Raw genomic sequence first — 26,983 nt, forward strand, 5'->3', positions numbered from 1 at the left:
ACAAAGTCAAGGTAACACAATGCATTTTCTAACCAAAAGTTTATTAAGTAAAATTTTACTTTAACTTAAAGGAAAAACTTCTGTGTTTTTATAATAATAATCCTTTATTATTTTTAGAAAACTTTTTTTCCAGAAAAGTGTAAAATTTCAATGTTCTTAAAATGACTTTTATAGGTAACTCTATGGTCACAGCAGCTTAAATATAATTTTTATATTCAAACCCCCACAGAGGTATTTGCCAAGCTTGCAAAAATATTGAATATAAACACTGCCTCTGCACTGAGGAGTTTAAACGCTTGCCCGTGCATTGAGAGGATAGAAACCCAGTGGGAATTGCAGCTGACAGTGGTGCCATCCATGAATTCATCCATGATCTTACTCTAGTTTTATTTTTAGTGTATGCATTTAGTGTTTGACATGTGTGAGGGTGAACATTTAGGAATATATCTCTTATGCAAAAATGTTTTTCAATTATCAAATAGTGAAGACCAAGAGAGTGTTTGAATTGAAATAATTTTTAATAATAATTTGTTTTCATTTTTGCATCCTCATGTTATTTAACTGTAATCACTGGATGACTTTTGCAAGTTTTAATCACAATTGGTAACTTAGAATTTTATGAAAAACCGTGCTTTAGAAGCTGGAATGCTGATATAGATTTCTCCATTTGTTCATTAGTAGAGCTGGTTGCCTGTGAATCGTGTTGCACTTACCACCCAGTAAGGAGTTTGGATCGGGAAGGTATGTTCTCAAGTGAGGGTAAGGATCTCACACAGCGAATACAAAGGCATCAGAAGAAGATTGCTTACTATGCACCCACCATTCATGTGGAAGAAATGAGTTCCATGTTACTCAAATGCTTTGTGCCTAGAGAATGTGAATGGATCCTGGAATTATGATATTTTATATAATTATAGTATGGGTTCCACACGTGTATCTTTTTTCTTTGGAGGATCAAAGAAGGCATTGAGTTGCATGACAACGGAATTTGTTTGTTTGCGTTGTTGTTTCTAGACTTCTTTTGGACACATGGATTTCAGCTCTTTCTGTGATCCCTTTCATCTTAAGTCTACAATCCAGTGGTTATTTACCTTTTAATCTCTTAGTTTGCGTGGTTCCTTTATAGGCCAGAGTTCTATCAACATGGCTGGTTGGTTGTGGATTCCTGCCCTATTTTGGATTTCTCACTGATGACAGTTTTCTTTCTGTAAGGTCTCAGAGGGAAAGAGGTGACAGACAACGTAGCCAGCATTGCTCTCTGTACTGCATCTTACCAAAAATTTCTCTCCCTAGCTTCCTCATTCTACACTTTTTGGTTTGGTATCCCCTTGTGTTCTCTTGATTATTTTTATAATGTTTCCATTTATAAAATTCTCTTAAGCAATATCGATCATTCAGAGCTTGACTTGAATTTCACTTTTTTTCTTATTTATTTGAGTTCTTCTTTCTTACCATACCAGTAGCTTTATTTTTATGCATATTGTAATGCTATCTTGATATCTGAGCATTGCTATTTAAGCTAGTAGCTCTTTTTGTAAAGCAAATATTTAAAAAAAACACTGCAAGGATTTATTATTATTATTTTTACACTTACTTTTTTATAACTTTAAATTTTCTCATTGGCAGTTTCATCCATACATGTAGTGTGTTGATGCTACACTCACCTCTACTTTCTAGCACCTCTCTCCCATCTCTGCTACTTATCTATCTTCCTGCAAGTTTTTCCTCATATTCATATCTTTGTGGGTGTGTGTATATATAACATGTATAATGTTGTACTGAATTTAACAAGGTTGGGAGAACATACAGCTTATTGGGAATGGGTGGAAGGCATCAGTGATCTTACCCAATTTTCAATCCTAAGAACTGTAATATAAGTGGAACAGGAAAAATGTCTCCATTGGTGATAAGCAGCATGAGAATTGTGGGGGAACAGAGCAATCTCTGGTTGGGTTTGAAGCTTGCTCCACAGTATGAACTCATGCCTGGGGCTGTCAACCCAGTTAAAGTCTTGTTGTTAAGTAGTAAGTTTCCCAAGAGGAAAACTTACTACTGTTTTTAATTTAAAATGACATGGCTGTCTAATTGCTACTGTCTAAATTGACGTGACTGTCTAATTGCTACAGACAAATGCAACTCTCAGCCCTAATCAAAGCAGCATCCCTTCACAGTGAATTGCAGTGTATAGACTCATGGCTGCTTTGGGTGATAAGAATATAAGGGATGGTTCTGTCCTGAGGACACTTAGACCTGCCTGACAGGATCATGGATTCCTGAGGGAGAGGGTAGAAAGAATGTAAGTATGAGAGGATGAGGAGGAGGCTCGATGAAGGCTTTGTTCTGGGTAAAACACAGTAGTTCAAGTATGATCATACAGGAGCTGTGGTTTCCTAACGGAGCTTGTCAACCATCAATCATAGATCAAAGAGGGGGGTCATACTCTCTGTGGAACTATTGGCTACTGATGGACTCTTGTGGACAGGAACTCGATGTCTTCAGTCATACATCCATGGGTACTCTCACTACCAGGTTCCAGGGCCTAGTAGTAAATTTTGTTTTTAAAAGTAACATTTTAAGGATACATATCTCAAATCATCTTAATTATCTTGAATAATGTAATACTGAGTTATTCAATATTGCTATAGTAATGATTCTTAAATATCTCATGTTTTGCTGTCAAAGTTAATTATTAAGAAACGTAGAGAACATGGCCACAATTGTTAAAGACAGCATCAAGTAGCTTCTTACCGAAATTTTAGTTGCTGCTGTTATTTTTTAGCCTATGTATCTGTGACATCATCTATGTGGCTTTTGGTAACATTTAGCAACTTGCAATATTGGGCTTCTTATGACTATGGGGATATTTCATTTTATATATATATATATATATACATATATATGTATGTATGTATACACATATGTTGACTTCCTAAATTTTGAATTACTATATATCCTATAGTTTATATATAACTTATATGTAAGCAAACTCTTACAATAGAAAAACTCTAACAGTACATTCCATAAGTGTCTTAGTGGTGTCTATTGCTGTGAATTGATGCATGACCGCAGCAAGTCTTATAAAAGAAAGTATTAATTGAGGGATTGATTATACTTTCTGAGGCTTAGTCCTCTGAAATTATAACCACTCATGATGCTGGAGCAGTAGCTCAGAGCTAAATCCTTGATCCATGGGCAGAGAGAGAGAGAGAGAGAGAGAGAGAGAGAGAGAGAGAGAGAGAGAGAGATCAAAATTTCAAAGGTCACCCTCAGTGACACATCTCATAAGGCCACACCTCTCTCCCAATCTTTATAAACCTCTCAAATAGTTCCATTCTCTGGTGAACAAGCATTCAAATATCTGATCCTATAGGAGGCACTGTCATTCACATCACCATGAACAGTATGCATTTTTTAAAAAAGAATTTTAAAGCAGGTGTAGTATAGATTGAAAACACTTGGCATACGGGAGCAAGAAAACCTTACAGCTAGCTTTAGCTACAAGAGACTGTCTTGTGGAAAAAAGCATATAGAAGAACTATAAAAAGTCTTGAAATATACTCTTTAATACTTTAAAATCAATCCGAATTCTAGTTCACTTCTTAATAATGCCTTCACAGATAATTTTTGTTGCACGGCAGAACAATCTGCATATCATATATCAACGACAATCGAGCACTTGACTTTTTTAATGCAATGCCTAACTGTAAATGTCTATAAATACAAATGAGGTGTTTAAGTGTGAAGACGCTGTGAAGAGATGGCAATTCCTATAATTATAGCATCATTACACCTGCCTGGGCTGCACTGAATAGCTAAAGTTACAACTATTCCTATTATTGGAAAAGTAATAACAATTATAATTGTACAATGAAGTATTAAAAGCTTAATACTCAATTTGAAGGCAGATGAGCTACAAATGCAATGAAAACTGAGCTCATAGAACTCATGCAGTTAATACACATATGCTACAGACAGACACTAAGGACGAATGAGAGAACAGTGGAGTTCACATGGCTCTCCTTTCCAGGTGCTTGTTATAATAATTAATTAAGTAGCATTATGATCAGTATTTATCCTCTGTGAATTATCCATTTCCCGTAATACCATCATACCCATGCCTGTGTATGTGGATACATGTATGTGTGGACATGTGTATATGTGTGTGTGCAGGTGCATGTCTGTGTGCCTGTGCATGCATGTGCATGTGAGTGTGTATATGTGTGTGTAGATGTATGATAGGCATGTGTGGGGTGTGTGTGTGTGGGTGTGCATGAGTGTATGGAAGCTAGAGGTTGACGTCATATGTCTTCTTCAACCTACCTCCACCTGTATTCTGAGACAGTCTTCTGTTTACCTGGCCAACTGGCTTGGTAGGCTGGCTTGCATACTCCAGAGACGTTCTTGTCTCTGCATCCCGAAGTTGGAATTACAGGCCATCTGTGCCTGGTTTTGTGCATAGGTCCTTAGGACTTGAATTGTCATGAATCACAGCACAGCAAACATTTTACTCACTGGGCCATTTTCCATCACTCATGTCAACATTTTTATTCTGTGGCATACACAAACCCAGATTAAAGAAATGCATTTATAAATAGCATAGATGCCTTGTAGTTGATTTGTATTAGGTCAAGTACTTGGAAAAGGAGCAACGATACATCTTGATTTTTGCATATGAAATGCTCATCATTTAAGTCTGCAACTCACCATCATTTCGAAGCGTGAGCGGGGTTGGAGGGCTGAGCACGCGAGCATTCGTTACAGCATTTTTCACCAGACAAATGTAGCTGCCAACATCTGATGTTTGCACTTTAGAAATATAGAGGTTGCCTGTCTCTTGGGATATGAACCGCCGGCTGTCCTCTGCCACGAAGGAAGGGAACTCATTGAAGACCCAGCTATAGATGATCTCTGAAAACACACAGAATTTAGCTGTTGAATAATAGAGATCACTTAACTGGCAGACAAAGCTCAAACAGCAAGGGCTTTGCTAAACATATCTTGGATCCAAGGCCGCACATACTTGATATACAAATAATTTAATATATTCTATTCAGAGCACAGCTCTGGTTTGTGGCTATGGGAAGAGGTCACAGAGTTCTTGATGCTCTGCGTCTATTCCCTTTCCCTTTGATTCTGAGGTGTACTTGATATTCAGTACTGTCATAACTAACACGCAAGTTGAAAGTTAAAGAGATGATGCCTTCTTCTTCTACATCAACTTAATAGGTGAATTTTACTCAAATCTATAGAAGAATATAGAGAGATGGCAGCATATGTTGTAAATGAAAACATGGGATATGTGCTCTTAATCGTACTGATCTATACAAACTTCTCCAGTTAGGAGACAGCTGGACTAGAAAATAGATTTTACTCATTTGTTAATCAAATATTGGCTGTGGATCACCCCAGGCCAGACATCATTCCAAAGAGAAAACAAATTAATGTTTTCATGAAGCTATCCAAGTGATGTGGAAAACAAAGGACATTTAGACAATAGAGTAACGAGTACTGAATGGGAGGAAAAATAAACAGAGAAAGAAGAAAACTAAAATATCTTAACTGAGCTGGAGAGCGGTCGGGCTGAAGCTGGACTGCAGATTATATTTTAAACAGTCTCTCCATCTCCAGAGTGAAGAGGAGAGAAATGAGACAGATTAATCCTAGGAGGAGAGCAAGCAGGGGAATGAATTCACAGCCACAGGGAGCTGGCTTTCAGTAGTTATAAGAGACATTGAGTGACAGTGGCTGTGATGATAGTGAGAAGCCAGTGACCACTGATTACATAAAAACCATGGCAGAAGAGTGCAGGGACGGAGAGATGCTCTGCACGTAACAGCCCTGCTGCTCTCATACTGACCCAAGGGGGTTCCTACTGTACACATTGGGTGGCTCATACCTGCCCAAGGGTAAATCAGGCTCCAGGGGATCTGTCATCCTCCTGAACATATGCACATAGACACAGAGTTCTAAATATAATTAAAATAAATTTAATTAAAATATCATAGAAGATTTAAGAAAAACGATCATCATAAACAGAAGACAATTTAAGGCTTTGTATTCAAGTTACTGAGCAGTTAGGAGAGTATATATATTTTTACCTGTATTTTTAAACAATTATAGAACAAAGTTCTTTAGAAATGTGGGAACAGTGAGACCAGAGCTTTAACCATGACATCTCAAACTGACATAATGCCAGTTATATGATTTGAATTTGAAGTCAAAGCCACTAAGTTCTCAATTGGCTTCAAACTCATGCATGCTATAACTGGAAGAACAGATTCAACAGCCTCCTGTGTGCAAAGGCGACTTAAGTAAGTTTTAAAATGACCCAACATGTGATTATAATCTACCACTGAAATTGGGAAGATTCACTTTATATTGTGAGTTTTCTTTTTTCCTCTCAATCACCCTTGCTCTCTTATTGTGGATTGCTAAAAATCAACTCCTCTCTCTCTTCCTCCCTCCCTGTCCCTTCCCCTCCTCCTCCCGTCCCCCTTCTCTTACTTTGAGCCTATATTTCCAGATGCTCAAGTAAAACACAACCCCAAAACAACCTATAGGACATGGTCTAGGGAAAAACCAAATACTACTCTTCTGGGAAAGAGATGTTGCAATAAAGCAACTCCTAGCAGTTTCTGCTATACATAAAGATGCTGAGGGAGACAAAGACCCAACTAGACATCTTTCATCACTAAATTGACCTCCATCACTGGAAATAGGTTACATTTAACTGAGTCATTGGTCAAAGGGACCCTGTGCAACCCTGAAACAACCCAGGCTGTTGCCAAGGCTATTGGTTACTTTCTATAACAGGACGGTAAGGCCCCATTGCTGTACACAACACCTAAGTTGTGGGACACAGAGATGTCAAGCTGGTTCTTAGGTAGACTCATTACTCCTACTGGCTAGTGTTCACGCTACTGGAAGGTACTCTGCACATTACCAGAGGAAAAAGGTAAATACCAAACCAGCTACAAACCCCATGATCTACAATGTTACCACAAATGTGCAATGTTGTAATGTTGTCACGAAAGTTGTCAGAGTAATCAACCACTCACTATCTGATTGGAATTAAAGTTCACACTGTAAGATAGAACCTATATGTCCCGTTGGTCTGTTGGCCAAAAGCAGAGACTAGATAGGACATGGACTAGGGAAAAACCAAATAGTCCTCTACTGCTAAAGAACTGTTGCAATAAAGCAGCCCTTAATGGCTATACATGTAGACCAGAATCTTGTTCAGCCACCATCAGAGAAGATTCTGCCTGTAGTAGATGGGAGCAAATACTGAGACCCACAACTGGAAAATGTACAAAGTCTCAGTCCTAAATGGGAGGCAATCACTTAATCCCTTCCCTTAATGTTCAGGGAACTCTGCAGAGAGGAGATAGAAAGACTGTAAGAGCAAATGTGATGGGAACTCCAAGGGACCAGGGCCTTCCAGACAGAAGAGGACTGGTGTGCATATGAACACAGAGAAGCTGTGGCAACAGCAGAAGCCCAACAGGGGTCCAAGCCACAGGGTGTCCCTGTCCTGACAAGACAAATGGAATGAACACAAGACCCCATCCTATACCCAGACACGGTCTCACAAAGGAAACATCTCAGAGCCCACGAAGGAAAATTTGGGTTTCTCCAATAAAGTCTCTGGGTTTACAAACCAAATTTAAGGGCAGGTTGTATTCCTAGTAGTAGATGATAATACAGAACAAATTCAGTGGTATTTTGGAGTTCATCGTTTTTTTTAACCTTACATATTCTTTTCTGTGTGTGTGTGAATGTGGGTCTTAGCATCTGTGTTTCCTGGGCTTTTTTTTTTTTTTGCTCTTTTTATGTTTGTTCATTTTGTCCTATTCTGATTTGTTTTTGTCATATTTGTATTATTATTTACATTTTAATAATAATGTTTATAATAATAATATCATTATTACTTTCTCTTAGATGCCTATATGTATTCCAATAAGACAGAGGAAGAAAGGGTATGTAGAGATAGAGTAGGCCGAGAAATGAGGCAGACCCAGAAGGGGTTTTGGCAGAGTAGCCATAGTCAGTATATATTGCATGACAAAATTCTGTTTTTAATTAAAAAGAAGAAATGATTAGAAATATTCAAGTGAAGTGACAACAATTAAGCATGTGTGGTATAAGTAAATTATGCCCCTTGCTAATTAGATCCAAAGTACAAGGACCTCTCCTGTCGGACAAAATGCTCCCTCTAACTTTATTGTTTATTCATACCTAATTTACAGAAGTTTAATATTTTCACAGGATTTTGCTGAAAATTTCTTAAACTTTGAGACTATTTGAAATTTTGAAAGAGTAATGAGCAAGTAAAAGCTGATTAAAGAATTATAATTTCTTATATTAGTAGTGTTTGCTGAGTCAAGGATTTGTAAAATATTTCAAGGCCAGGATGCCTGTACATAAAGTTGCCTCTTTAAACATCTCACAATGAAATGGGAATTCCAGGCCTCAAAAATGCTGATTCTATTTTTGCAGTTAAATTCTCTTTTCTACATAACCAAGCGGTTCACTATGCCAAGGACAAGGAGGAGAACACTATACAATAACTCAGCTGACACATGAAACTGGGTTAGATTTTATGCCTGTGCCCAAAATAGGAATGTTGAATGGACTCAAACATCTCTTAAGATCTCTGTTTACATTCTTTGTTAAGGCTTTTGTTACCTACTAACATTTATTAAAATCCTCTTCAAACTTTACTTTCATAATAAAGAGGAATACAGTTACTTTAGGGATAATGTTATAGTATAAGGACTACAAAGTAACTTAGGGAAACTAGAAAATATAACTGTTTCTGTGGCTTTTAGTGTTTATTTTGTGTGCTACTTTGTTATGTATTTACAATGTCTGGCTCTTAAAAATACCATAGTATGTATTGATTTGTTAAACATTAACATTTTTGGTATCATTTAATTTCAGAAGATGTTGGTACTACCTGGCAAGCCATGATTTACCCATTTCAACAATGTCTTTTTCAAAGAATATTAAATCCCTCTCCTGTATATTCAAAACTAAGTGGTAAGACAAATTTTCCTAATAAATCCAGGTTCTTGCTTTCTTGCTGGACACTTTCTCTCCTCCTAGGTTGAACTCAAAGTTATTCTAGTTCATTAATTTAACCCATCCAGGTCCTGAGGTCTTGGTTTGATGTGTGTACTTTATCTCAACCTTTGTTCTCTAGCTAATCCAAATATGTATCCTTAATGCTGACATACAATCAAGATGCATGCTTCTATATTTTAAAGTAGATTTTCATGTTAAACACACACACACACACACACACACACACATACACACACACACACACACACACAGAGAGAGAGAGAGAGAGAGAGAGAGAGAGAGAGAGAGAGACAGACAGACAGACAGACAGAGAGACAGACAGACATTTTCATGGTAAAAGTCCCAAACAAATCAGATCTAGAAAGAACATCTCAACATGATAAAGCCATTTATATAAAAGAGCTTAAAGTTAACAAGTCTCTCTCCCTATAGTCTTAAAAAACACAATGATTTCAACAACTGTTATTTCTGTGGGATCTCCCAATTCCAGAACTCCAGTCAGAGCTGCCAGACATCTAATTTGAAAGGGAAATAAAATTGTTTGGATATCGATAATATGATCTTCTATTTAGAAATGTTCCCTTCAAATTTACCCCAAACCCTAGTAGAGTAAATTACTTCAGCCTTGCAACATATTAATTATAAATTGTTTGAAATATCATCTAATAATTTAATATCATTTACAAGAGCCACAAAAATGAGATACCTAGGAATAAGTGTATAATAGGTAGTGAAAAAATCTATTCTCCTAGAATCATGACACTGATGAAAAAATAGATTGAGATGCCAAGAAATGGAAATGCATCCCACATTCATGCGTTGGCAGGATCTATATTGATGGAACTCAGTATTTCCCAATGTGATCTACAGTCAGTGCAATCCCTGTTAAAGTACCAGTGACATCCATCAGAGATCTAAAGTAGCATTCACACAATTTATATGACTACTAAAACCCCACTGATTATCCAAAGCCACCTTGAATCAAAAGAACCAAATGATGATCTTCTAAATATAAGAGAAATACGTACCTAAAAGATAATAGTATTTACATCATCAGCACATATACTGATGAAGGAAATAGAATGGAGAAGCTAGACATAAATGAGTAAATATATAGCCCATTAATAACAGAGATTCTAAGGAAAAAAGAATGCATAGTTTACAAAATAAATATTTGCAAACTATACATTTTATAACGAATTTATTCCCATAATATATAAAAACCAAAAAAATCCCTTATAAACAAAACATATAAACAGTGATTACATGAGTTGTAGAAATCAGCAGATGTTTATTAAAACAGATATACAAACATCCAATCATTTCACACAGAAGACGTTCAGGCTATTTATCAGCAAAGAACAAGTTCTTATGTCTGGGCTCTTTATATTGAGGTTCAGTTCTCAACAGTTATGCCATAGGTCACAACCATCCAGCAGACCTGACTAGACTCTCCTGCCTTTTGTTGGTACTGTATGTACATTGTACTGCTGAGGCTTTGGAGAAAGAAGAGTGCGCTCCTATGTCTATTGCTGGGAATGTGAACGCCACCCAACAAGGAAAACTGAATGCAACATCTCAGGATAGTGACAACTAGAATGATAATAAGGTCTTACAGACCCACAAGTCAGGAAATGAAAGATGTGAAGAGATACTTCTCATTCAGAGAAGGATGGTTTGAAGCAGCAGAGAAATGGAAACAGTCTTAAACATGTGTGAAGTAAGGAGTGGACAAAGATAGAGTGTGGATGTATAATGGAACACCATTGGGCCACTGACTGTGATGGAATTCTGCTGTCTGTGGTGACATGGATACGAGTGGAGGTCACGGCTCTTGCTCTTGCCTTTCTGCTCCTGCTCTGTTGTCTTGCCCTTTCCCACCTATCTTTCCATGTGCTCAGGGCTGGCATTTACCCCCACCCCTTCTCTCCTCTCCTCTCCTCTCCTCTCCTCTCCTCTCCTCTCCTCTCCTCTCCTCTCCTCTCCTCTCCTCTCCTCTCTCTCTCTCTCTCTCTCTCTCTCTCTCTCTCTCTCTCTCTGCACTACCCTTTCAACTCCACTCCTCTCCTCTCTCTCTCTCTCTCTCTCTCTCTCTCTCTCTCTCTCTCTCTCTCTCTCTCTCTGTCTGCACTACCCTTTCAACTCCACTCCCCATGCTCTGAATAAACTCTATTCTACACTTAAAAGAAAAGAAAGCCGGAGGTCATTGTGTTAAGTGAAACTAAGCAGGCACAGAGAGCCAAGCACATCCTCACGTCTCCAATTTGTGGAATCTGAATCAGGAAAGCTATAAGCTTACGCCATTTTTGGAGGGTAGGAAAGCAGTATGAGGTGGAAGTCTGGCAAACACTGCAAAGCCGACACTGCAAAGCCGACATTGCATGTTACTGCAAAGCAGATTTTCTCATGTGCTCTTGTACATCACACTGACTACAAATGTTACTTTAATGTAGTATTTTAAAAAATCTAAAACAATTCAGGACTGGAGATGGGCCTTAGTGGTCAAGGGCAGTGGTTGCTCTTCCAGATAACTCAGGTTTTATTCTCAAAATCCACACGGCAGCTCACTTCAATTATAACTCTTGTTCCAGAAGATCTAATACCTGTTCTGTCCTTCACAGATACTTGCGATGAAAGGAGTACACAGACATGCATTATCCTGTAGACTTAAATGTTCTTACATTTTAGATACTAGTTAAAACAAACTCACCTTAATTAAGTTCAGACCTATCTTTAACAAAACCATGTCCTGGACATATATTGCCACTTGATTGAATATATGGGGTTTTTCTTTTCTTTTATGAGTTTCTGATTGTTAATAAATTAATAATCCAATGTGGTAACACCAATTTCATGATAGAAAATAATCTTAAGAGTTATTTTTTTAAACTTTATTGTTTTGTCACTACCTATTCTGTTATCATTTTTCTCTTAATTAAATCCTCACAAGGAGAAATCGTTACAATGAGCAGTGGAATTAAAACTAAATTTAGTGGCACATCGGCATTTTCATCTGTTAAATTTGATAATGGAAAAAATGCAGAGAGGCTCTGCTTGTCTTGTAACTGAAGGTCCAGGTTTATAATTTCACACATTTCAAACCTTCAATACTTTTCTGCAATTTATTCTGTGTCAAAGCTGATGCTCTTCTCTTCGGTTCCCTGGCAAAATAAAATTGTTACTTAAGTGACAAATCTCCAAATGCATGGGGTATGTAAACAAGAATTTCCATACAGGTGAGACTGCTCATTTCTCATGGCCACGGTGCCATTGATGGGGGGAAATGTATGAGTGGAGAATGAAACCATGTGCTGCAAGCTCCAGTTCTTGAAAACAATCTCAAAGAACAGCTACACGTGATTCATTTCAGCATTTTCTAATACAGCTGCAATCTGAGAAATAACTTTTCCTCTTTCTAATAGTGTATGTACACAGAAAAGCTTCGGGTCAAAGAATTTAGATCACAATGCAAACAGCACCAGCAAAGTTCACGGGCCCAAGTGATAACAGCACTCCCTCCCAGGAGACAGCTTCTCTATTCCTGTCAGCCACTGAAGGGGAGATTCAAAAATCAGCAACCTCTTTATTTCTATATTCTCTTCAACCTTATTGTGTATGTGATAGTTCAGGTGATAGGTACTAGCAAAAGAGTCTGTCTGTGCTCTTTTCTGCTTATTCCTATGACATGAGATTCAATATTTGTCAAATCACTAGAATTTAGTTTATTCCAAAGTATAACTTTTAGTTTCTAATGATATAATTTGAAAAACTTTTGTATTATTCATTAATTTTTACTGATTCACTGAAGTATGAAGTATAAGCAGTTTGATATTCACTAATTATAACATTTACTTTAATTCCATTACTCAGTTTGACAACCTCTCCTTGTGATGATTTAATTAAGGGAAGATACTTGAAAAGGATAATAGAATAAGTTAGTAGCAAAAAGATAAGTTAAAGAAATATTTCTAGGTTGTTCTCTATCATGGATTTGATATTAGCAACTAGAATTTTAGCTTATTAATATCACAAAAAACTGTAGAGAATTTTCCAATATTCCTTACAACTGAACCTAAGAAAGACCAGAAATTAATAAGAACTGAAAGAATAGTATTCTAAGCTATGCATATGTGATTAACTCTTGTGTGTACAATGCATGAGGAGTCAAGAAGGAGGTATCTAATTCTCTGGAACTCGAATTAAAGGCAACTGTTAGCTGCATGGTATGGACACTGGGAACAGAGCTGCAGTCCTGTGCAAGAGCATTAAGTGCTCTTTACCACTGAGTCACCCCTGAGAAGCACCTCTTTGATTTTATTGATGTAGATCATTGTTGTAACAGAGATTGTTATACAGGCTTGGTACTCCTGGAAAAATAAAACCTCAGTCTTCATTTTTCAACAGTAAACATTTACAAAATATATAAATTGCTATGCTGAACCATATTTATACAATATGGAGAACTTTTAAAATTTTAAGCACAAATGTGAGTTGCTTACATATTTTATTTGCATTGCAAGTTTATTTGGGTATTCATGGACTTGACTTGTTCCACTGAGTCAGCTACATGGGTTCTTTTTTTAAAAAAAAGAACACCAGCTCCTTTATTATCATCATTATGGTTTACTGTTATCTTCCCCTTAAACAACAGCACAATTCACACAATGAAGACACACACATCCCCCCATATACACGATACCACTAGCCTGTGTGCCAGGCTGTCTGGCCTTTGCTTGGTTCCTGGTGGAGCTCCTTGAAGACCACTCTAAAAAAAATCTGACTTAGACACAGAGAACACAATAAAGTGAGACCTTAGCCAGAGGATTAGCTAAGTGGCTCTCAGAGACCTAGGTGGTGATAGTTTGAGAGTGACGGGGTCATGCTGCAAAAAGAGCACTGTGTGTTGTGTGGCGATGGGTAAATTCCATATGGGGTTATAAGACCTGCCTGTAACCTCTTCTAGACAAAGAGTTTAGAGACACTGAGGTGAGCCAATGAGTCCCATCAACCAAGACACATATAAAGAGGACCCAGGGCAGGGATCTGGGTGATGGGAAGGTTCCCAGAGAAAAGCAACTCTTGCATTAGCTGCAAGGTAAAAATGTAACATGAAATCTTCAGTTCCCTTTTGCTGTGCTGTGTCTTTGCACAGATAAGGTGAAGAAAAAAAAACTTCCCAGTACTTTAACCTAATGCAACCAAGAAAGGCTGGGCCATTGTGTCACCCTTTGGGGAAATCTATTACTACATTATCCAGAGATGGTTATTAGATTCTCCCTCCCATACCTCAACATCTGAGTTGCCTTAAATCTGAGTGCTGCTAAACTAGTATATACCCTCAAATCTGAGAATCTCTGGGGTCGGGGCCGGAAGCAAAAAAGGACCAAGGCTGACGTCCTAGGAGCAGGTGACTTCCTGGTTGTCTTGAGGAAGTGCATTGTTGAAGCTGCTCTCTCCAAAGGAGGGACTTGGGGAGCCTCAATGACGAGCAGACCCTCTAAAGAAGTGAGAAATGCGGCCACTGGATCCACTTCTGCAGGAAACTGTATTTTCTTGGTAAAGTTCCTGGAGACAATCCCACCTTCCTGCTGGATGCCTGACACTTCCATGTATCCATCCTTGGTCTTTACCATCAGCTCTTCTGGCTTGAAGCTGTGCATGTTGACACACACTTTCCAGGGCTCCCCAGGGAATGGTGGGGAGCTCCTGCCCTCAGCAGGCACCTTGGACCTGTCTGTGGCTGTAGGCTCTCGGGGTACCATGCCAGACCTTAGCGTTCCAGGCCAGGCAGAGGAAAGCTGAGGCAAAGTCCACTCGGGCCAAGGGGCTGTCAAGTCATCTGGGAAGGTGTCCATGCCAAAGCCATTGTCCCCAGGCAGAAAGAGAGCAGTGAGTTCTAGAAGGGGTCTCAGCCAAGCGGCTTGGGTAGGAGCATGGGAAAGGCAATTGCCCTTCCACCTTGGTGTTTGTTAAGCTTAGCAGTTACATGGATTCTATTTTATTATTGGACATTTTCTTTATTTACATTTCAAATATTATACCCCAGTTTCCCCTCTGGGAAACCTCTTATGCCATTACACTGCCTCTGCTCTGCCACCCACCCACTCCCTCTTGCCTCCCCGCCCTCACATTCGCCTGCACTGGGGCATTGACCCTTTACAGAACCAAGGGCCTCTTCTCCCATTGATGCCGAACAATGCCATCCTCTGCTACACATGTGGCTGGAGAGATGGCTCGCTCCATGTGTAGTCTTTGGTTGCTGGTTTACTCCCTGGACACTGTGGGGTGTCTGACTGGTTGATACTGTTCTTCCTGTGGGGTTGCAAACCCCTTCAGCTCCTTCAGTCCTTTCTCTAACTCCTCCATTGCGGATCCCGTTTGCAGTCCAATGGTTGACTGCGAGCATCAGCCTCTGTATTTGTCAGGCTCTGGCTGAGACTCTCAGGAGACAGCTACATCAGGCTTCTGTCAGCGTGCCCTTCTTGGCATCTGCAATAGTGTCTGATTTGGTGACTCTATGTAGGATGGCAGTCTCTGGATGGCCTTTCCGTCAGTCTCTCTCTGTTCCACACTTTGTCTCCGTATTTCCTCCTGTGAGTATTTTTGTTCCCCCTTCTAAGAAGGACTGAAGCATCCACACTTTGATCTTCCTTCTCCTTGAGCTTCATGTGGTCTGTAAATTGTATCTTGTCTATTCCAAGCTTTTGGACTAATATCCACTTATCAGTGAGTACATACCATGTGTGTTCTGTGATTTGGTTACCTCACTCGGGATAATAGTTTTTACTTCAATCCATTTGCCTATGAATTTCATGAAGTCATTGTTTTTAATAGCTGAGTAGTACTCCATTGTGTAAATGTACCACAATTTCTGTATCCATTCCTCTGTTGAAGGGCATTTGGGTTCTTTCCAGCTTCTGACTATTATAAATAAGGCTGCTATGAATAGTGCAGCACGTGTCCTTGTTATATGTTGGAGAATCTTTGGGTGTATGCCCAGGAGTGGTAAGGCTGGGTCCTCAGTTAGTACCATGTCCAATTTTCTGAGGAACAGCCCGACTAATTTCTAGAGTGGTTGTACCAGTTTGCAATCCCACCAACAATGGAGGAGTGTTCCTCTTCCTCCACATCCTCACCAGCATCTGTTGTCACCTGAGTTTTTTATCTTAGCCATTCTGCCTGGTGTGAGGTGGAATCTCAGGGTCGTTTTGATCTGTGTTTCCCTGATAACTGAGGATGTTGAACATTTCTTTAGGTGCTTCTCAGCCATTCAATGTTCCTCAGTTGAGAATTCTTTGTTTAGCTCTGTACTCCATTTTTTAAAGGACTTATTCGATTTTGTGGAGTCTAACTTCTTGAGTTCTTTGTTTATATTTGATATCAGCCCTCTATCAGATGAAGAATTGGTAAAGATCTTTTTCCAATCGTTGGAGAGACATTCGAATTGAAGGTATTTCAGGTTATTTATACTGCGATCTGGCTTTAGTTGGTATTTTACTGAGAATTTGTTTTGGTAGTTTAAACTGTTAAATGGAACATCTATACACACCAGTTTGATGACTAGATTTGTGGTTGGTTTTGTAATAAAGTCCACCAGCAATCAAGCACAATGAAAGGACTGAAGAGCTAGCTGTCAGCAGAGAACTTGCCTTCCATGAATGAAGCTATGAATTTCGTTATCAGAACTGAAGTGGCATTGTTTGTAATCCCAGTGCTTGGGAGGCACAAACAGGTAGATTCCTGGGGCTTCCTGTTTAATCAGCCTAATCTACTTGATTAATCCACTCCAAGACAGTAAGGGATCCTGCCTTGAGATAACAAGGCAGAAGGACACTATAACATGCCATCTTGCAGTCACATTCAGAGTCATGAATACTTACCTGAACATAAACTTATACACATACACTTCTGCAAACTAGTAAGAAATTATTACACAAAAACATCATTTAGGGAATTATGAGATATAGCACATGTCTGGGAAAAGTGTGTAAGAGAATTTAGTATGAGCTTTACGTTACACTTTTTGCACTTAATTCTTCACCCCTCTCCCTCTCACAACCATGTTTGAAGGCATCATAGTGAGGAAGACCTTTGACTTTAGTCATAAAGTTCAGAATTTCAGAGATCTCTTTAACTGTCTTCTGACCGTGAGATTTTTTGACCAGTATACATCTAATTTATTATTTTTACAGATGGTAACCCGAACTGAAGGTAGGCAGAATAGGTTAAGTGAGACAATACAATTAAGGTTAATCCTTCAGAAAGGGCCAATTTTTTTCATAATCACTTTAATTCTCTTCAATATTGAAAATAATGGGTCAACCAGCTAACCTATCAGTGTGAGAATAAAGAGTCGAATTTTCCTAGATGCCCAAAATTTAGCCTTTATCATTAGGCTATACTGTGTAACCTATTGTATTCTGGGTATCATGGTTTACTTTCAGTTTTTATAAAATGTGATGGTGATGTTGTATGACATAGTTATGCCCAGGAGAGCTGAACCACTTAGGTGAGTGTCCAATGTGAAGGAACTGCTCTACGAAGGCAGGACTGGCTCACAACAAATGGCCTAGTACATTGTAACAACAGAAATTCATCTTGTGCCTTGTACAATGGGATTTAATCTCTTCAAGTGTCAAAAGTTTTTTTTTCCAATAAGTACACTCAGCAGCAAATAGCCTAAGAGGAAGAACCAAGAAAGGTGTTCATTTCTTATTCATCTCAAGAGAATCAAGATATTTTAAAGCATGTTGTAAGAAATATAAGAAAATTTAGAAATAAAATTATCCTAAAACAGAGCAAACCTGATTGTCACATTGCATTTTGTTACCTCTGCTAAATGGAACAAAGTAGCAATTCTCTCTAGGGTTTTAAGTCATGTAATTTTATTATGCTTGTTGCCTAAAGTCAAAAGAAGTAGAATTGTACTTTAAAATTATAATATGTCACCAAGACAAAATAAAATGTTACATGCACATAATTAAAAACAAAATTAGCCAAATGGAAGATAAGAAAGGAACATTTATAACAGAAGCTGTGGGGAGTTGGCATTCGTTGTGATCCACAAGTTAAAAAGCTCTGAGTTAGTGAATTCCAAGCTCAGGGTTTCTTGCCATTACACCAATTAGGTGACAGCAGCTATTTTTATTTTCTCTGCAGAATGTTTCACACCATAGAAGCCACTTGCATCCCACAAGTCCTGTGTCTACATGTAAAGGTCACTGGTTTCTCTTTTAAAAACACAACCCAAATTTCTTGCTTTGCTAAGGGATTTTGAAATTATTTATGGTGAACTCTAAATGATGACAGGTCTGGGTCCAGCATTTACTCCACAGTGTGCAAGAGTTAGCAGCTCAGGTTCAATTTAGGCTTTGAACTTCACATTAAAAAGTATCCACTGGACATTTCCCACAATGTGCCGCTAAACCTTATACAGTCCAACCCTGTATTAGTAGTATAAATTTTGTGTTTTGAAATATTGTCAGGAATTATTACTGGATATCCTTATAAAACTGTGAAGATTTTAGCTTGAAAATACATATGTGTGGAGAACTATGGGCATTATGAGGTGCATCCACAGGGCACCACCAAAATGATGGAGAACTTCATCTGCTCATAGATCAGAACACTGGATGCCATAATGGTAACAACTTCAGTGAATATTTATCATCTCACATCAGGCTCTCGGACAGAGAGGTAGAGAAATAGGTCCTTTGAAGGTGATTTATTGAAGGAATATTTCCAGGGGATGGGATTGAGGGAGCTGGTAAGAAAACAATACAACAGAGCAAAGCATGGCTGTGCTGTCTGATATAACCTGACTTACAGTTGATCCCTTTGCGTCCTCATATGTACATCTCAACACAGAACAGATAAGTGATAGACTGGAAATCACAGCAGTCAACTACTGCATTCTCTTCCCTAGGTCACACGAGTATTGCTTCCTGGTTGGGAAAGTTGGAGTAGAGTAAGATCAGAGACCACAATCGATCAGGTGAGAAAATGTGTGAATAAGGGCAGAGACTCGTATGCACAACAGCTGTGAGGTTTATCCCATGGCCATTAATTTGATATAGGACACTTAAAACTCATTATGCTCCAGGACTTATACTATGTAGAGTAATTTACACTTCAGCCTATTCTACAGATGAGGAAACTATGGCATAGAGAACAGTAACTTATTAAGAATCATTACTAAATGTAAAAAATCTGAATAGTATTAGTTTCAAACATTTATTAGATGGAGTTGTATTGCTATTGGGTCTAACTTAACAACTGAATAATCTAATGGTGAAAATTATGGCTAATCTGACTGTCAAGAACAAAAGCAAATTGCATTTGTTTTTGTTGATGTCATGTTGCTGTGAAGTCAAGACACATGACATAAAGTCAGGGTTGCCAAATTGATAGAGACAGAATGAGCAACTGTCACACCATGCCTGAAACATGTGTTGGTATTTACAAGAAAGGTTTACAAATAGTTACCTACCAAAATCCCAGAAAGTGAAAAAAAACTTTGGATTCTTACATGCATAAAAGTCTATGAGATGAAAAAAATTGTAAGATTTATTATGGGTGATATTCAAAACCAGCAAAATGGAGTCCATGGATGGCAAAATAAAAACTTCTCATTTTCTTAAGTACATTTAGTAAATTGGTACCTTTATTCGAAGGACATTCTTATTTACATATAACTATAGTGAATTTAGTGTTACTATATGCATTGGGAGCAAAAGTACAACAATAAACTATTCATAACACTCAACATTTATATTGGCAGTGAATTTTTAAAGTATATATTATTTTTAACTTTAAGCTATGCAAACTTTATCATATGAACTTGAGTATTTACATATCTAAATATTATAGAAATAAATATAACCTTTATGACCCTTCTCCCTTCTAAGTAGAGTCAAGGAACAACACCCTCCATAATTATGATTTGCCTAAATTTGAAATGTTCAATGGGAAACTTGGGCTAGTTTGGAAAGTGAACATTTACTGCAGGCAACTATAAGGAAGATAAACTGATAAACCAAGATTGTCCCTCAATTTCTTACACTCAGTGTCACCTGTGTATGCCTGTGCTTTACAGCTTAACTAGCAGTCATTAATTCTTCATGCAAATCCTTAATGGTTTTAGCAAAAGTAATTTATTTGTCATGGTGTCACATGCTATATGGGAATAGTAGGGGCTGTCTCTTCATCAAGAGACATCTTTCTGCTTTCATCTTTTCTGCTCCAAGAGTTTGTACCCATAGCTCACCTTCTCCGGAAAAATTTCTAATCATAAATACATATTAATCTCTCCTGATATGTAATCACTATAATACATCTTCAAATTGCTCTTCACTCAAATTCACATAGTGTGACACTTTGGGCTAGTCATTTTAGATGAGTTCTTTGAAGAAGTATAAAAGATGATGAAGTTATGGAAATAACAGAAAGAGTCCAATACATGTTCATATAATTTGAACTTTCTGAAAGAGATTTCTCTGTTAAAATGTAGATTGGATTGAAATTTTAAAATTATGTTTATGCCATACTTTCCATGTAGTTGATTTTATCAAATTAATAACAATATTTATTTGTGAACTAAACAATATGACAATGTCTATTATTAAACAATATAGGAATCTTAGTAATTAAAAAGCTCATTAGAAAGGAAATGTAGGAGGTGGTAGGATCTAAGAGGAGATGAAGAAAGGGAAAACTATGGTGAAAATATGTTGTGCAAAAAATGAATTTCAATTTTAAAAAGTAAACAATGTCCCAGATTTCCTGGATATTTTGCAATGGGACCACTCCTCCACTGCTGGTGAGAGTATAACCTAGTACCGACACTATGGAAACCATAGCTGGTTTCTCAGAACATTGGGAATAAATCTATCCCAAGACCCGGCTGTACCACTGTTGAGTACATATGCAAAAGATACTCCATCAGACCACAAGGTCATTTCCTCAATCATGTTCACTATGGTTTTATTTACAATAGCCAGAAACTGGGGAAAACCTAGATATCCCTCAATGAAAGGCTGCCTTTTTAAAAATGTGATATATTTACACAATGAAGTATTTTAAAAACAAAGACATGAAATTTGCAGGTAAATGGATGGAAATAGAAAAATTATCCTAAGTGAGGTAATCCAGAGTCACAAAAACAAGCATGGTATGCAGTCAGTTAAAAGTGGACATTAGCTAAGTAACAAGGAGGTCTCAAGGTTGGGTGGTCCCTGGATCTTCCTGGGAAGGGGTCATAGATTTTGCCCGTGTTCTGAGGGCAAGTAGCAATGGGGACAGGATTAGATATTAATGGAGAGAGGGGAAGGGCAGGGGGAGTGGGGAGAGAGAGTCTTGGAAATGAGAGGCATTTGGGGGACGACCTAGACACCCAGTGAAGTGGAAGTTCTGTGGAATCTCTGAGAGGGACTCTAGTAAAGTCTCCTAGTAATGATGGATGTGGAGCCCAAACTGGCTCCAGGCAAGACTCCCAGCAGTGGAGCTGGGTCATCAATCCATCCGCAAATCCTCTGCCCTGCAATCTGCCCTGCCTGCAAGATGTGCTGGGACAATGGTGGCACAGGACTTGGAGGGCTGTCCAACCCATGACACGTTGAGGCCCACACCAGGAGAGGGACCGTGACTGACACTGACTGGGAACCAGAATCAAGACAATCCAGAAATACAGAAAAGAACCAAACAGGAAGGTAAAAAGAGTCAGTGATATGATTCTTAACGATATTCTATCCTCAAACATCAGTGCCTAGCACAACTGTCATTACAGGGGCAAACACCTGGTAGAGCCAGGGGAACCCTGAAGAAGAAGTGAGGAAGCATTACAGAGGAGTCAAGGACACCATGAAAATGTGACCCACAGAGCCAACGAAACTTAGTTCATAGGGGCTCACAGAGACTGACGCACCAAACTCAAACCTTATACGGTCTGAACCAGGCCCCCTGCATATATGTTATGTTTGTATAGCGGGGAGTAGAGCGAGGTAAAAAATCTGATCCGGATGTAATGTATAAAAGAATAATAAATGTTAAAGAGATAAGTGAACAAATGCAGGATATGTACATTGAAATAAAGATGTATTTAAGTACTTGAGTGGTCCTCAGTTTGAATGTAATAAGCATGTTCTAGCAAATATATATTTCATTTCATATATATGGTATAGAAACAAGTTTCTATGACATAAACCTTCTTTCTGAAGCAGCTGTTTTCCTTTTTTCTCTTTTAATTTTTATTACGTGACCAGAATTTGGCATATTTTCATTACTTTCTCTGTTTTTGTTTGTTTTATTTATATTTATGTAATATAAATGTATAAATATATTTAAGTATAAATACATTCATATCATATATGTAAAAATATTTATATTTATTATTTAACAAAAAAATTCTGTGTGTATGTGTGTACATGCACAGTGACAGGAAGTTGTGAGCTACCCCTGAAACCAGGTGCTGGAACCTGAACTAGGTCCTTTGCCAGAGTATCAAGTCCGATTAACAATCTCCTCAGCTCTGACTTTACTCCGTGAGTTCTCACACAGTGTAATCTTAACAAGTTTTCATCTCCAGGATGTTTACTCTTCAAGTATAAACATGTCACTCTTTAGTGGATGCTGACTGTTCAGACGTGCTCTGTATGCTCTTGCCAATGTGGGCTCTACAGTTATTTAATTCTTTTGTGACGATTCTTACCTTATTGTCTCATCAATAATTCTAGTGACTGACTCAGTGATCTCTTTATAAAATCACAAGATTTCTAAGAACTATAAAAAGTGATCTAAAAATACATTTTTGGGTTCCAGGAGAAAATACTACAGTTTCAAAAATAGAAAAACATTGTGTGTTAGAGACCTCTTTGAATTTTAAGACTAGAAACTAGTTAGAGATAGTGGATAAACGCACTAAAGAACCACTGATATAGCAGCAGACCTTTAGAGATGAAAAGGAGCCATTTTTCTTAATAGTGATAGCTTCCAGGAGCAGTGACCACATAAATTGCTAAGATATAGTTTAGGGAGGATCAGATCTATTCCATCAGAGAACATGTGAAGCAAGAGGGCAGATCTATTTTTTAACGTGAGAACTTATCCTTTATTTATTCTGGAAGAAAAAGCTTCACAAAGCTTCACACACAGGAGATGGTTGCCCAATTCGCAGCATTTAGGGACAAAGATGTGTATCAGGTGCTCAGCTCAGTAGGAGATTAAAGGGACAAAGGAGAACTTGTTTTCAGACCAATGCCACCACATGTTAGAATCTTGGTACCATCACCTGGCACTAGTGGGGCCTTCAGTGAATTATGTGGCCTGCCTTGTTCTTCATCTGTGAAAATATCACACTGACCATTGGTAGGGAATTTTAGAAAATGTGCTGACCATGAGTTCTGTAACGTAGTCAGTGCATTTTACGAAAGGGAAAAAAAAACTTCTGCTGTTTCCCACTGTACAGCATCAACCTAGAAATCACCTTGCAAATGAGATTTTGTGGCCACTGAGGTGACTGACCAGACAAACGTACCTATTGCAAAAATCCCCACTGAACTTCTGGGATCCACATGGTCAAAGGTCGGCTGACTTCCACATGTGTGTGGGCTCGTACACATAAAATCCAATTTAATTGCTCAAATTCAGTTCATAAAGTAAGTCTCTTATTTAATAAAACATTATTTAAAAAGAGATATTTGCTTTTGTACTGCAATAATATACCCATGTGCTAGTCTTGAGACAAAAAAAAAGGAAAAGAAAGAAATGAGAGAGATTATAGAAAATTAAAGCAGCAAATCAGCATACAAGAATAGCTTTCCTTTCTCCACTTTCCCCACCCAATGACCACAGCAATCCTTATGGGGACATGTTGTACATAGAATTTAAGGCCTAATGTGGGGTCTGTGTGGATAGATGCTGAGAGACTGAGAATACTTGCTTCTCTTGTGTGAATGTACACACACACACACACACACGCACACACACACACACACACACACACACACACACACACACACCAAAGACATAAATAAATATCAAAAATTGATCTAAAAACTATTGTAAATATTTCTTGTTATTATGTAAAAGGGCTCTCACTGTGTATCTCTAACAGATATGTAACCTACTTTGTTGACCAAGCTGCCCTTAGACTCAGAGAGAAATACCTACTTTTGGCTCCTGAGTGTTGGAATTAAAGGCATGAACCACCACACTCAGCTTGTTTTTTTTTTTTTAATATATTTGTTTCCTCTGAGAATTTCATACACATATACAATGTACACAAACATCATTTATATTAACTTAAAACTCCATGCCTTCCAACACTTCTACAATCCTCCAAACTTCAGGTTCCTTCATTTTTAAGAAGAACCCTCTGGCCCTCTCTTTTTATACTACCCAGCATTTCCAGGGGTTCTTTGAAGCCATTGTGGGGTTTCCTTCCTTTCTGTGCCGTTTTTGTTACTCCATCCTACTGTTTCTCAGCATTGGAATGATTTCACCCGACCACTCTGTCACGTGCCTAGACTGCAGATGATCACACGGACCATTTTAGAACAGGAAGCTTTGGGGGTCACTTCAGTTTGTAATGAACAGTTTCCCCGAAACTCAGGAGAGGTATCGCTTGTTTGTTTCCTCCGCTTTGCTTACAAAAGCGTCAATCTCTCTCAGGTTTCCCCGAAGGTTGCCTATATTCCTCTCCATTACTTTTGTAGAAATAATTAAGTTTGGAAAGTTATTCCATTGTCTCTGCTTACCACTTACTCTTGTCCAGTGTCTTGCAGTCTCAGCTCTGAGTGCACTTAATGCCCTTCCAAGACCATTCTGACTTCATCTCTAGCAGTTCCACCATACGTACACAGTGAAATTGTGGTAAACATTTGAAAAACAAATTTGTCTGAACTTATTTCTCTGAAATATTATAAAAAGCTTCATGTTCCTGCTGAAGATACTTGAGATGCTGTCAGATGCCCTGAGAGTTGTTAATGCTGGCTTCTATGAAACTGCACTGTCTACCAAGCAGCTTTCAAATCTGTCTTAAGACGGATGCGGTATCCTCTCATTTCTTTATTAAGGGAATTAGACAGCTTCTTGGGGTATGATTCATTTCTTACTAATAAATGGAAATCTTTTAAGAAATCCCATGAGCTTACCCCTGACTAGGTCTGCAACTTTCCCCTCGTCTCTCCTGCCTTTCATTCTTCCCAGATGATATCCCTTCATGCTCATGATGGAAAGCACGGCTTCTTTTCAGTCTTAGCCTGTGATTCTCCTCCTGTATGTTCAACACTGCCCACGTCGCCCACTGAGTAACTCCTTTTAGAACTCTGCTCAAGGCTCTCCCTCAGTTTTCAGCCAGCTCTAGTCTCTCCCTCTCCCTTTTCTCTCCTCTTTGTCTCTGCTCTCTTCTTCCCCTCCACTTTCTCTGGGTAGAACCTTACATACCTTAGATTTATCAGTTATTGGTGCTCTCAGAATTGTAAAAAATGGGTGACGTATAACTTAGAATTATTGATCGATAAAAAGAAAGTGTATGTACTCAAATGGTTACTCCATTTTGTCAAAAAGATAATTCTTTTGGAAATTATTGTACAAGGTAAAGATTTAAGGTGAAGCATAAAACGGTTTCAGTGTTTATCTGGAAGACTTTGTGGAACACTGTGAAGACCTCCTCCTATTTGTGCTGTGGGAAGAACTTGGAACATGAACCGAGGCTCGCACTCTTGCCAGTTGGCTGAGCTGTGTGGGTCTAATTAGATTGACACAGAACAATTAGTATTTATGGGCACATGATTATTAGCTGCTTCTGTAACTGTTGAAAATGGAAGAATAAATAACACCATAATTTTCAGTAATGTGAGAAAGCTCCAGTCACAGTCCCAAGTCCATCCCTTTTCTCTTGAATTCAGCTCAGACGTCTGCCATGGCTGTTCATTTAAAAAATCAAACAACCCGTGCTGTACCGGTTTTGTCAAGCTTCCCTTTGCTGTGAGAGTATCACTTCAGGACAGCTGCCCTTTGGGTTAGTGCTGCATTAAGATTTGAACCTTTACTTTCATTATAACAAGACACTTTCAAAAGGCTGTCTTAACATATCTGGGTTAATAAAAACATCAACATACATATTTCACCTAACTGTTTTTGCTATGTGAGGAGTAGCAACACAGCACTGATTTTATTAACTCTGTAATGAACTTGTCAGTTGTGAAGGGGGACGCACAATTTTAGAACACAGCATGGGAGCTGAGCTTCACGTGAGAGCAAGTCATTGCCCATAACCCACTCTTCCCATCAATGACTGCACCTGTGGAAGAGAAAACTCAAGCATGGAGAGCGATTAAAGGGACAGTGCTCATGCAGGGGCTAGTGAGTGACTTTGCCTACATAAACACTTTCTGCTTGGATCATGAGCTTGTCTCTTTATAAGAACACCAGGGTGCAGGTCTGCACAGAGCCATTCACATTTTAATAACTTTAAAATCCCATAGCACTCTTTGCCCATGTCCCACTCCATTTATTTCCAATTTTACTTCTGCTACGTAACATTTTGTTCATATCTTCTGTGTCCGCATCTCTGAGACTGGATAGTATCCAATGTTATGAAAACAAAAAGACTCTAAAAAGAAACAAACAGCATGCATTTGGTGTTAGCATCTGGAATCGACCTATTGAAGCAAGCTTTTTGTCATCTAGATCAATTTTTTCTGACTCTGCTCAGATGGCATGGGAGCCACAGGTTGTCCCACCCATTGGAGGAATTTCAGCAACATCTTTAACTACTAGTTGTGAAGGACTTTTCTTTCTTCCTTCAGCCCAGTTTTGGCACCTGAATTTTTAGACATTTCTAGTGAGGGGAGTCAGGGATCATCTTTGCTAATAAGTTACTTATCTAAAGTTATCT

General features: G+C 38.4%; 1 protein-coding gene and 1 pseudogene across 2 annotated transcripts in view; both read right to left on the reverse strand.

Moving 5' to 3' along the window:
* Window positions 1–26,983, reverse strand: part of Cntn5 (contactin 5) — a 1,240,814-nt gene that overhangs the window by 363,827 nt on the left and 850,004 nt on the right. For both annotated transcript variants that reach the window (XM_087560151.1, NM_053746.2), the window contains 1 exon segment: window positions 4,705–4,908. In XM_087560151.1, coding sequence (XP_087416277.1) covers window positions 4,705–4,908 — 204 coding nt within the window.
* Window positions 14,425–17,192, reverse strand: LOC148003940 (heat shock protein beta-8 pseudogene; annotated as a pseudogene).

This window comes from Rattus norvegicus, chromosome 8 (genome assembly GCF_021556685.1).
Source record: "Rattus norvegicus strain SHRSP/BbbUtx chromosome 8, alternate assembly SHRSP_T2T, whole genome shotgun sequence".
NCBI lineage: Eukaryota > Metazoa > Chordata > Mammalia > Rodentia > Muridae > Rattus > Rattus norvegicus.